The 13,023-nt window shown below is 32.6% G+C and overlaps 1 protein-coding gene across 1 annotated transcript in view; it reads right to left on the reverse strand.

Moving 5' to 3' along the window:
* Nucleotides 1-13,023, reverse strand: part of LOC143911992 (uncharacterized) — a 45,312-nt gene that overhangs the window by 9,182 nt on the left and 23,107 nt on the right. Inside the window, exons 3-8 of the mRNA XM_077431097.1 lie at nucleotides 3,319-3,484; nucleotides 2,965-3,235; nucleotides 2,606-2,889; nucleotides 1,732-2,524; nucleotides 1,452-1,643; nucleotides 1,251-1,367 (exon numbers count right to left, since the gene is read on the reverse strand). Coding sequence (XP_077287223.1) covers nucleotides 1,251-1,367; nucleotides 1,452-1,643; nucleotides 1,732-2,524; nucleotides 2,606-2,889; nucleotides 2,965-3,235; nucleotides 3,319-3,399 — 1,738 coding nt within the window. The 5' untranslated portion in view covers nucleotides 3,400-3,484. The remainder of the gene's footprint in view (nucleotides 1-1,250; nucleotides 1,368-1,451; nucleotides 1,644-1,731; nucleotides 2,525-2,605; nucleotides 2,890-2,964; nucleotides 3,236-3,318; nucleotides 3,485-13,023) is intronic.

Here is a 13,023-nt window from a genome sequence, read left to right on the forward strand (position 1 = left end):
TCAAATCGCTCTTCATCTATAATAAGTACAGTTGCTTCATAGGTCCGTTAGCAACGGTGTCTAAGTATGTAATTTCTAAAAATTCTCATCTCCAACTATAATTTGAAATACTCAGCTCGACGTCTAAGGCAACAATTTAAACTTGTCTAGCTAATTCTTAACCACGATGTATACGTACGTAGATTAGTTAAAAATGTGACACGAGTTATTACAATTTATTATTTTGTCTTAACATTCATAAGTACTATACCAAAATAATTCAACAATGCTATAGTAAAATACTGCTCAGGTTTACTATATATGATATCACACTGATGTTAATTATTTACAGACTAAAACCAATCACACCTTTCAATACGCAATTCTATTTTCGTGTTATTGTACTAATATTTACATAATTACAAATAATCGACAAGGAACCCTTAAACGTTTAATAATAATAATACGAAATGATAAAGTGGTATAAAATATTATACATGTGTATGTATATTATGTGTATACGAATATAAAAATATTGTCTATTACGATATTTTGTTTATATAATACTATAAAGAGTCTCGTTATTAAAATTTACTCTTGAAAATATAGAATTATATGAATTTCTGTTAATATAATGTATCAGTTTTGAAGTGGATATGATATCCATGCGCTTTCAATCAGTATTGTTATTAAAAAAAAACCTAAAATACGATAACTACATTTGAAATTATTGTAAAAACTTAATATAATTATAGTAGATACATACATTCAATATAAACAAACAATAATCATTTTCATTTGTGAAAATTTTCTTTCACAATATTATCACATAAGTATGATAAATGCATTATTAATACAAACATATTTCAAATAACACATTTTGACATCGACAAAAACCATAAAAACATTCAATTAAAATTCAATTGTGGTTTTTAAGAATTAGTTAAATAATAATTATGTACAATGAACAACTTAAATGTGAAAGTTGTATTTTGATTCTAGTTCAATTGTGTCTCTATAATACATAGATTGACTGTATATCCAAATTGATATATGTAACACAATATTTAAGACATTTTTACTCTATCTATATGTATGCAAAGCGAAATATTATTTATGTTTGTCACTTCGCTGTCATTTTCCTAGTTGCATTCAGTGCTTCGTCTCAAAAATCATTAATAAATAAGATTAACTGTGTTGTAATGCATTGAACTAATTGTTTGAAATAATCTACAAAATAAACAAACGTCACTTGATTTCGACGATCTTGCCTTTGCGACAAAATGCCCATGCATACTCAATACCCCATGCGATAACACACAACATTATCAAGAAATTTTGGAAAATAATACACCAAGGATAGCTGTCTGTATAGTCTCGTATAGCACCTATAATTATCAAATAAATGTAAGTAACACACATTTGTATAGTGGTATTTTATTTAAAAAAATGTATAAACATTGTATAATTACCGACAACGGGTCCAAGAATTAAAACAAAAAGTCCTTTTGCAACCATGTGAAGACCAAAAGCAGCGGGAAGTTTTTCTAACGTGCAACACTCTGATATGGTGAGTGTAAAATTACTCAAACAACATCCTCGGAAGAAGCCACAAATAGATAACCAAATCATCAGCGGAACCCATTCCGTTTGCAAAGCAAGAACTAGAAACACAGGAAGTATTTAAATTAAAATACATTAATATATAATTTATTGATTTATTGAATAAAGATATGTATGTATAAAAATCACCTGTTCGAGTTCCGGCTAAAAACAGAGCAGCAATGAAGAAAACTAATTTCTTTGGTATATTTTTGCGATCAAAAATCGGTGGTAAGATGAGCCGTACGAGAATGTCAGTTATAGCAGTCACGGATAGACAAAAGGCAGTTTCAGTTTTGGTATAGCCCATGTTGCTGATGAAGAATGGTGTGATCATCCTGAAATTTAGTTCACCCACCCAGAATATGGACAGCCCAAACAGCAAGTTTAAGTACGAGAGGTCTTTGAGAAGATCAAGATCCATCAGACCAATAAATCTTTTAAAGAAAGTATCCTTTTGAACTTCTTTGATGTCATTGTTATTCATCATCATCATCTCTCCCTTCTTCCTCTTTCTTCCAAAGTTCATATTGATACCTTGATCATCGTCAGCAGCCTGAAATTTTTTATTTGACAATGAAAAAACATTGAATATTGGAAAATATTGAAAGTTACTTAGTAAATATACACTCACGTCGATATAAATATGCAAATTGCTGCCTGTAAAATCCATATGCGACAGACTAGAAATCACAGACTCTTTCCTTTTACGAAGTGTTTGGCTAACGCTAGCCGACGATGTGATCCTCGGCATAGTTGGCATCGTTGGACGTTTGGGTAACAATCCACCGGGTGCACGTTCCATGTCACGCAACGTCTTATCACAGGTAGCTGCACGAGGCATTCCATTAACTGGTCTCGGCTTTGTAATCACAGCCATCAAAGCATCTGCTTCGTACTTGTCTTCAGCTTCTTCTTCGTTCTCGTCTATCCTATCCATTTCCTACAGTGACGATATAAAATCAATATTATAATCAACCATAATCCCACATATATTATATAGATATGAGAATTAATTCCATACTTGAATCACTTGTCCTTCTTCATCTATGGGCACTTCAATTAGATGTTGCTCTATCGGTTGAAGTAGGCACGATCCGACTACGGAATGGAACGCTAAAGCACCCAATATCAAGACAGAACCTTTGAAACCGTATTCGTCCAGTAAAATTCTTACTAATTGAGGCATGATCATCAATCCTAAACCAGTGCCAGCCATGGACAAGCCTACGGCTTGACCTCGCTTCTTAGAAAAATAATGATTGAGAGATACAAACGATGAAGATGAAGCAAATCCAACACCGAAACCTAAAATTAAACTCAAAATTGTAATAAATATTTTGTAATAACACTAATTTTGGAATGTAGGATTAGTATAAATACCTCCAAGTATACTGTATGTGGTTAAAATGTGAGCCATGCTATTAGCCGGTGCCGTACACAGGAGAGCAATGGCGGTTATAAATGATCCAAAGACGCACACTTTTCTGTATGAGAATGTCTTAATAACTGGACCAACAAAGAAACCAGAAAAATTAACCATACAGTCGAGTGTACTCATGATCACGGCTGCACCGGTTGTTTCAACTTTCAAAGATTTCAACAAATCACCAAAGAGCAAGCCGAACGATGGTTCCAGCGAACGGGTAGAAAACTGAAAGAATTTATTATAAGTACGCATATTACATATGTAAATTTATTTAATAATGGCTTAAAATGTTTGCATGGATAACATACATTAACCATAGAAACTCCCAAGCAAACCATCCAGGCCCAGCCCCCGTCGGGGGCAACTTTTTTAGTAGCTTGATACTTCATGATGTTGTTCTATCAATCCTCAGAGCTGGATGGTCCCAAAACGCCTAATGTCACCTCCACAGATTCATTGGAATTCACTATTGTTCTGAAACAAATTATCACTTTAATAATGAGAGGTGAAATACGAGTACAACAAACAAATTAATTGCTCAACCAACTATACAACGTTAAATAAAGTTTTATAGCACGATTCAATGACGGTCCGAAAAAAAGTCAATTAAAACGACCACCAAACACACAACATCACTCAATATTAAAATGGTATCGCATGAACACGATTAAGATCAATTGTGAGTGTTAATGAATGTCATATGACATTTATCTAGTATTGTAAAGTGGGCTATGAACCAATTGAATATTAACAATCGATCATTATCAGAGATTTCGCAAAATCTCATACAAACAGCATATCAAATATATGTAGTAAACAAGTATTTGAATAGAGACAAAGTTACCTTATAGAGTAATTGTAATGATTGTTTTATAATGAATGATAATGCAAGTGAGATGATTTCAATTGTGGAATCATATTGCAATGGTAACGCTTTTAGAATAATCAAAATACTTTGAATGAATGTAAAAATTGTATAATTAAATAAACTTTGACGTTTAGTAGAAAAACTTCCATTAAGATTAAACAGATGATTGGAAGATGAACATAAAAGTATAACCAATGGTGAATATGTAGATATGCTCAAATGATATTCAGGAGGATGTACAATAAATTAAAGAAAAGTGAATGGGCTGTTTTTCATATAAATTAAGAAAAATTTAATCAAAATATTGCACAAGATGTGAAAAACATGCATATTATATAGAATATAATTCTAGGAAGGGTTACTAAAGAGGATGTAATAACAACAACAACAAAATATACATGAAAGTCACATAGAATTATCAATAGTGTAAGTGAATTGGAGAGGCCTAAATCCAGCATTGAATGACAATGATAATGAAATATTAAAATTTTAGTTTCTTACAATAAATTGTCAGTTTTTACAGAAATTCAAAAATACAAATACCAGTAATCTTCTATGTATATGTACGTAATAAAAAGTAAGATAACTCTTATTTTCAATGAGTATTTATTTACAATAGTCAATAGTTAAACAGTCAGTAACCGATAAAATAACGTTTTCACCAAATCATACAATATTATTGAGCAATTAAATATAGGTCAAATAAAAAAATGTGATACTGTAGATAAAAATCACTCCTTATATACATATAAATATAATATAATGGTCCAAAAATATATATAAATATGTGGTAGATAGTCAAAAGAAGTGCTCAAATGTTGTCCAAGAAGACATGGAAGAATAAAAGTATGTATGAACATAGAGAAGATAGACAGAAGAAAATATATGTATGTACATAAGTGTAAATATGTTTCACTAAGTCAGCCTTTCGTCAATTTGTCCAATTGGTATGAGAGACAAACATCGCTTATCTAAATTCAAAATTTGCAAGGTCCCCAAATATGGCGGAATAACCTTCATTCGATTGTGCCGTAACATAATTCAAACCACTCGGCCTCAGAGTGTACTGCCGTCATAAAATGGCAATAAAGCCGAGTTAACATTAGGAACGCTTTATGCGTTTGAAATGTGTCGATGAAAATAAGGAACGAACGCATCTCGTATGCAAATCGGTTTGCGCCATTGTCGCGCGACAGGGACGCCTCTGACCGCCATTTGCATTCGCCGAAACCTCCACAAAAACAACCACAATCAAAACAGAACGATTCATTTCAATGCGGAGTTTAAACATCACAGGCGATAAATCAAAAGCGACACGAAACACAGAGTAAAAATCGTCGATTTGTGTAATTTCGAGGTTATGTCAGACGGAATGCGAAAGAAACACAATGGCCGCCGAAGAAGACTGGCCGGATTCGGAAAGAGAAACGATGCAAATCCTATTCAAACTCAATAAAACTTGACCCATATGCTTGCATAAGAAACACAGCGTTTTAGATAAAGGTGTTTGTTCGCAATGCGAATTACAATTTGGCAATTTGAAGAAAAAAAATACTTCCTTATAAACAAAACACACATTTAAAATAAACTAGGTCAAATTACTAAAAGATAAGCTATTTTTCTATTTATTTTTTTTCGGTTCAACTTCGATTTCAACATATTGAGAGCATATGTACGTATTCCTATTAATTTAGTTATTAATAGGAATACAATAAAGTAAATATTTTTAAGTGAAGTGTACCAAAATAAATAATCAGATAGTACGTCCCAGAGAAAACGAACCAAAATTCTTATTTTCATCTCATTTAAAACGACTAAATTTATAACCAGAGATGCTGGTTGCTTTTGGGAAAAAAAAGCCAGAGTGGAAAAGGTTAATGTAATATTATTAAGCACTGAATAATAAAGAATGAAAATTTTTTTTTTCCATTCAATTAAAAAATAGATGTTAGTTCATACTTGTTAATATACATATGTAAATATTCCACTATGAGTCAGTTTGTCAGCATACAATATGTAACAAAAACATCAATATACAGTGAAAATTAGATAGTCATTGAAAATTTTTAAACCATCCTTATGCAGTTTCTAAAATGTCGTTTTTATGAATCGAAAATTACTTTTATAATAAGAAGATACAACTAAACGAATCGGAAACAAATTATAAAGTAATATCCGAAAATGCAAACTTCGTATAGGAAAAATTACATTAATTTCCGCACAATCTACCAAAGAAATTGGCGTTCAAAATGTGAAATTCCACACAAATAAAAATGGCAAAAACATCATCATTCAATAAAGCAAAAAAAAACTGACTAAATTCGACACACTCATTAGATTTCCAAATATATGTACAACATCAAATCAACCGACAAACAATCTAATCGATTAGATTTGTATTGAAGATGCTAGAAATTATACAAAAACAATTAATTAGGATATGAAAAAGAGATAAATTTTAAACGAATCGAATCATTTTAATTTTACAACATTAAATGCAAATTAAAAAAAAAACCTAAGTAAGTAAAGAACGTATATATTTTGAGAATAATTTGACACCTTTTATCGTCAAATTGGAGACGTGTTGATTAATCAAAGACGGATAATCTTTGAGTCGATATGTCACATTTTTACGTTCAATAAATCACAAACGACACGTACATTTATCAAACACCATTATATCGTCGCGAATTTATGTAAAATTATGCACTTTTACAAATCTAACGTGTCTTTTGTACCTACGTACACAAATTTGTCAACTGTGACAAATACGGGCATGTACGTAGAATGACAAATTCACACCGTGCGATTTAATTTAAATCGATTTCATTAACGACGTGCAAATTATTCGCAACCTTTACACACTGGGCTTGGATGAAAATTTAGATGTATTTTACCGCACACGCGCCGAAAGGGTTAACGTGCCGAGCGACAACGTCTCGACTGCGTCGAAGCACTGGACGAACTGTTGACTTTCTTGCACGGTTGACTCAATCAGAAAGCAGAAATTGACACGACCACTATCGGAAATCAGTTGAACTTGAAAATAAAACGACGCGAAACTTGCCTCATTTTTTATTCAAAACAAACACGAAACACGTCCATCAAAAATAGTCGATTCAATATAAAAATTCACAGAAAACTTCCAATTAATAACACAACGCCACCGAATCGATTATTCCCAGTGTACACGAATTCAATTACGACACAACGACATAATAATTTGAAACGAAAGTAAACAAACCCCATTCAAAAGAGTTCTCTTTGCATATTACTACATATGTAAGTCGGTGCACAATGGAGCTGAAACAATGGCTACTCCGACACGTTGAGTAATCGACAAGTAAATGTGTCGTTAATGTATCTATTGTTGAACAATAATCGAGTGCATAAAATGCTTAAATATTTTTTAATCTGCCCGAAAACCTACACTACATACAGTGCCGGTTTTAGGGGGGGGCTAGGTCGGGCCACGCACGAGGGCGCCAAATAAGTTAGCCAAAGGCGCTTTAAAATTTAAAATTAGAGCCCCAAAAGCCATTCACAATTTTAAGATTAGAGCGCCAAAGGCGAAAGTTATTTCTAAGGGTGTTTAGAAAACATTTCCCGAGGGCACCATCGGGTGTAAAGCCGGCACTGACTACATATGTATATGTTACAGTGAAAGCATATTTCAAGTGAAAGCATGTTTCAAGTGAAAGCACATTCGAAAGATAGGAAGGGCTGCTAATTACATAGATGGAACCGTTTTAATGAAAATCAGGCAAAAATCAGGAAACGTTCGACCTGGAGTCACAAATCCAAGGTCTGGCCAGCAGCATTGTGCCGAGATTGAACCCGTGACCACTTGGTATGAAAGCTTTACATGCTACCGCGACTGGTTATGTATTGGTATAATCCATATTTTTATATATACATATGTTACAGTGAAAGCATATTCGAGAGATAGGAAGGGCTGCTAATTTGATATGGAACCGTTTTAATGAAAATCAGGCAAACATCAGGAAACGATCGACCTGGAGTCACAAATCCAAAGTCTGGCCAGCAGCATCGTGCAGAGATTGAACTCGTGACCACTTGGTATGAAAGCATTACATGCTACCGCGACCGGTTATGTATTGGTATAATCCATATTTTTATATATGTACATATATGTTACAGTGAAAGTATATTTTAAGTGAAAATATATTTTGACCAATTCAAGCAGAGAAAATGTATCAAAAAATGAATTTACAATGTTTAACTCTATACATTTAACTCTAACAATCCAATATTAAATTAATAGGGCTAACCCTTACTTAACCTAAGATTTATTGATGGCTCATTAATTAATTATAATACCTCGCGAAAGAATTATAGTTTATTAACAAAAATTTATAAGAATGTTATTTGTTTATTTAAACAGTTTTAAAGGCGAAATCACACAGGGAAGAACGGCACGTTGTATGCTTGGCTCCCCGCTGTGGGGGGGTCTCCTAAATTTCTTCAAATATGGGATACACCGTTATCAATCACTGTCAAGCAAGTGTGTGTGTGTCCGTGTGTGTATCAGCGATAACGCTCGCCGTACTATAATAGTCGTTTCGACTCGATATACTAGCTAGAACACTGCCAAAAAAATGTACGAATATAATAACGAAAGAGAAAAACTTCTATATAAAACTTCTATGGTTAGCACCAGAGTGACGCGTTTACTGTATACTACATTGGTGCGCAGTTTGCTTGAATCTGGCTCGGCCATATGGAGTCCTAATCATTTAAGGTACACGCTAATGTTAGAGAGGGTGCAAAGAAAATTTCTTCGCTATCTCTACATGAGAGAGTTTGGGCGCTATCCCTACTTATTTCCCAGTAAGTTTGTCATGGGCTCCTTGGGCTTTGACTCCTTAGCTTCACGTAGAAACAATCATCTTGGTAAGCTTTTTCTAAAAATTCTAAGGGGTGAATGTCATCTTCCTGAAGTTCTGTGTAATCTTAAACTTAGAGTACCTGAGAAACTGAGAGAATCTCGCTCCAGAACTCTATTCCTGCCTATTCGGGCCAGAACTAATGTGCTTGATGACTCACCCCTTTCAAGAGCCATTCGACTATTTAACCTGCTTTCTGGGAGCCTTGATGTTTTTACTTCATCATACAGTTCTGTCAGGCAGCATATTTTAAATGACTTCTAGCTACATACATATTTACACATGTTGTTTTCATTTTGTAATTTTATTATTTAGCATAATGTGTATGTATGTTGGTTTTATCTTTATTTATATATGTATGCTATTTTTTATTTATATATATATGAGTAATTTATCCTTATTTATGTGTATTTATGTGTTTATGTGTATATGCATGTATAATGTTTGTATGTTTATGGATGTATGTAATGTATGTGTATGTGTATATGTATATGTATGTGTATATGTATGTAAATGTGAATATATATATATATATATATATATATATATATATATATATATATATATATATATATATATATATATATGTATGTATGTATATATATATATATATATATATATATATATATATATATATATATATATATATATATATGTATATGTATATATGTGTATTTTTATATTTATGAATGTATGTATGTGTATTTGTGTATACGTGTAAGAATTTGTGTATATATGGATGGTGTACATATATGTTTATATAATTGTCTTTGGCCAGGAAGGTGCATTGGGTTTACCTGTTAGGCCTTCTTGGTGTAAATTAAATAAAAAAATAAATAAATAAATAAATAAAATAAATATACTGTTTGCTCCCAAGTCTCTGAACATTTGGCGCCATCTATTGAAAATTTATTTAATTAATTAATTTTTCTATTGGTGTTTTATATTGTTTACATGTAGTTAGGTAGGTAGTTTTAGCATTTTTTTATATTACATAATTAAATATAAATATTCAATTAAATATATTTTAAAAAAATTCGACCGCGTGCGGATCGAACACACGAACGAAACATTGATTGAAATTTGGGCTCAATTAAATTTATTGAAACACCTACGAACAATTTTTCTGTGAACGTTTCGCCGTGAACATTTTGTCGGGGGCATTTCATCGAAGAATGTTTTGTACGGGAACATTTTTCGTGACACCGTTTCGTTTCACGACATCTACATATGTTTGTCGCAAGTTTGCATACTTAAGAGGGCTATACACCCAAAATCTTAATTTTGTTACCGTTCCTTTCTTCGATATATATATTGAGTGTATGTATATATTGAGTGAATGTGACAATATATATCAATATATATATTGAGTGAATGCGACAGTTGCGCTTCGACCAGATAAAACGTATTTTAAATTGACAAAATCGAGGTTTCGTATTCTCCTATTTTCTCCTCCAAAACTGGACCAATTTTTAAAAAAGTTTCATCATCGGTATGAGAAAGATACTTTCTGTGCATCTATCGGCGTATTTTTTTTTAACTCGACCGTTAAATAAGCACACTGGACTCGTTTCGTAGGTGTAAAAAAGAGGCGATTTTATAGATGTTTGGCGGCTCCTAGCTCCTATAAAAAATAATTAATCAAAAAAATAAAACGATAGATGCACCCCAATGGTGGATATCCATAGCATATTAAAAAATAATTTCTCTACTGCCATAATTGAGGAAGGGAGAAGTATAGTACGTTTATATGGACTAGGCGCTGCTGTCCAGCCCTCTTAACGGAAACATATTGAAGCATTTTAATTTTATATTCATTCAGTATGCTTCCGTTTTAAAATATATATAACGGAAAAAAATTATATATAACTTTATCATATAATAAATAAATAAATGTCTGATGAAAAAGTAGCGTCACGTTTCCAGGAAAATTTTCTATTAAAAATGCGACAAAATTTTTAGGTTATGTTGTTTAATTTTATACAAATTAAATACAAAATTATAGAATGTCATTATACACGTATGCAAATAAAGCAGTTATCACCAGTTTGTGACTTATAGGTTTAAAGGTCACTTTGCCACAAGTATTGTCGACCCAACTCTTTTATTTATGAAGTAGTCCATGTAAGTTAATTTTATCTAATGGAATATAAACACAACATATTTAAAGAGCGTCAATACAAAGTCCACATTCGTTTTCAGAGTAAATACATATTTCGAAGCACTGAAAACACGGCTGATTTTTACGTCATGCGACTTTTTTCGCGTAAATATGTATGTTTTACACGTTTGGCAGAAAATCACATATGTCAATAGTCAATAGCATCATGACATTATCACATGACGGTCGAGTGTACTTTGACGAAAAATTTAAAACACACCAAGTCAACGAGTTTTTAATTTGTATAAAATGGGTTTATCCGCTAGTTTTTGAGAATTTTACTTCTGATAAACAAAAAAAAATGAGTCACCGACATTGTTGTGAAATCATTATCATAATACGCAAACGTATGCATATTTGGTACATTTATTCATTATGATACAGAGTAAATCAGGAATCTGTCTAATTTATATTTGACTAAACAACAGCATTGATCCAAGTCAAGAAGGCTTACATCATGAGACGATAGATTGAAGCAATGAAAGTAAAGTCTACAAATGCGTATGTTTAATTACATAAGATTGTAAAATAAATAAAAATGAGTGGAAAACTTCTAAAATTACTCTCAATTAATTAAATTAATGTATTATTCATACACTGCAAACTTGCATTGCATTGTAATGATTAAAAATACACACGTTAAGAGGGCTGGACAGCAGCGCCTTGTCCATACAAACGTACTATACTTCTCCCTTCCTCAATTATGGCACTAGAGAAATTATTTTTTTAATATGCTATGGATATCCACCATTGGGGTGCATCTATCGTTTTATTTTTTTGATTAATTATTTTTTATGGGAGCTAGGAGCCGCCAAACATCTATAAAATCGCATCTGTTTTACACCCATGAAACGAGTCCAGCGTGCTTATTTAACGGTCGATTTAAAAAAAAAATACGCCGATAGATGCACAGAAAGTATCTTTCTCATACCGATGATGAAATTTTTTTAAAAATTGGTCCAGTTCTGGAGTAGAAAATAGGAGAATACGAAACCTCGATTTTGTCAATTTAAAATACGGTTTATCTGGTAGAAGCGCAACTGTCGCATTCACTCAATATATACATACATATATATATCGAAGAAAGGAACGGTAACAAAATTAAGGTTTCGGGTGTACAGCCCTCTTAATCGTAGCATATACGCATATCACAATGCAACAATTAAAATTGCCCGGCGTTGCTTAGGCGAGTGAAAGTTGCGATAAAAGTAAAAGAATATTATGCTTAGGGTCTTCACAAGTCATAGTACAATGATACAGTATATCAAATTTGGCGATTTTAAATTAAAAACTGTACATTTACATAACGGACAAACAAATAAGTGATAACATTTTCAATAATATATATAAGATTTTCTTAAAAAAAAACTAGTGCAGATCGAAATCGCAACGTTGCGATGCTGTCAGCGATTTCCCAATAAAGATCTTATCACAGAATTGTAGAAAAAAAAAATAAACAAGCTGATAAATCGGCAAAAGTGACTAATCTTTGAATTCGATTACCTCGACACACATTCAGAATACGCGCGTTTTAAAGGTCAAGTTTTCGGCCGTCACGACGCTTTGTATCGCAACGGTTAAATTTAACTGCATAGTATCGTATCTTGAATGAAAAACTGAAAATCAATGATTGGCAACTAGTCAGGCGCAAGTAACCCTTTCCGAGACTACGTCAGCTGATCGCCAGCTGACGTCGAAACGTCACGGAAACGTCACGAGACGTGACGTCATAGAAGTTCAAGTAATGCAATTTGTGAACGCGAGTGCACTATCTCACTTTCTATTTATAAAAAATATCATTGTCAAAGTTTTATCAAATCCAGACTTGCACAGACACTTGAACTTTTACACGAGAATAAAATAAATGGTTGTTTTTTAAACTTAGCTCACTCCTAGCAATGATATTGTGATACGCTTAATCAAATATTGCGTATATTATTACTAGCTGAACCCGGCAGCGTTGCAATGCCAGAATAAGGCATGCAATTCCCGTTCCCGTTCCCATTTCAAGTGATGGTTGGAGCTCAAATAACGTCTCTTCAAAGCCGTGTCGTCATAAACCAACTGGTGACGTGGT

This window comes from Arctopsyche grandis, chromosome 5 (assembly GCF_051622035.1).
Source record: "Arctopsyche grandis isolate Sample6627 chromosome 5, ASM5162203v2, whole genome shotgun sequence".
Lineage (NCBI taxonomy): Eukaryota > Metazoa > Arthropoda > Insecta > Trichoptera > Hydropsychidae > Arctopsyche > Arctopsyche grandis.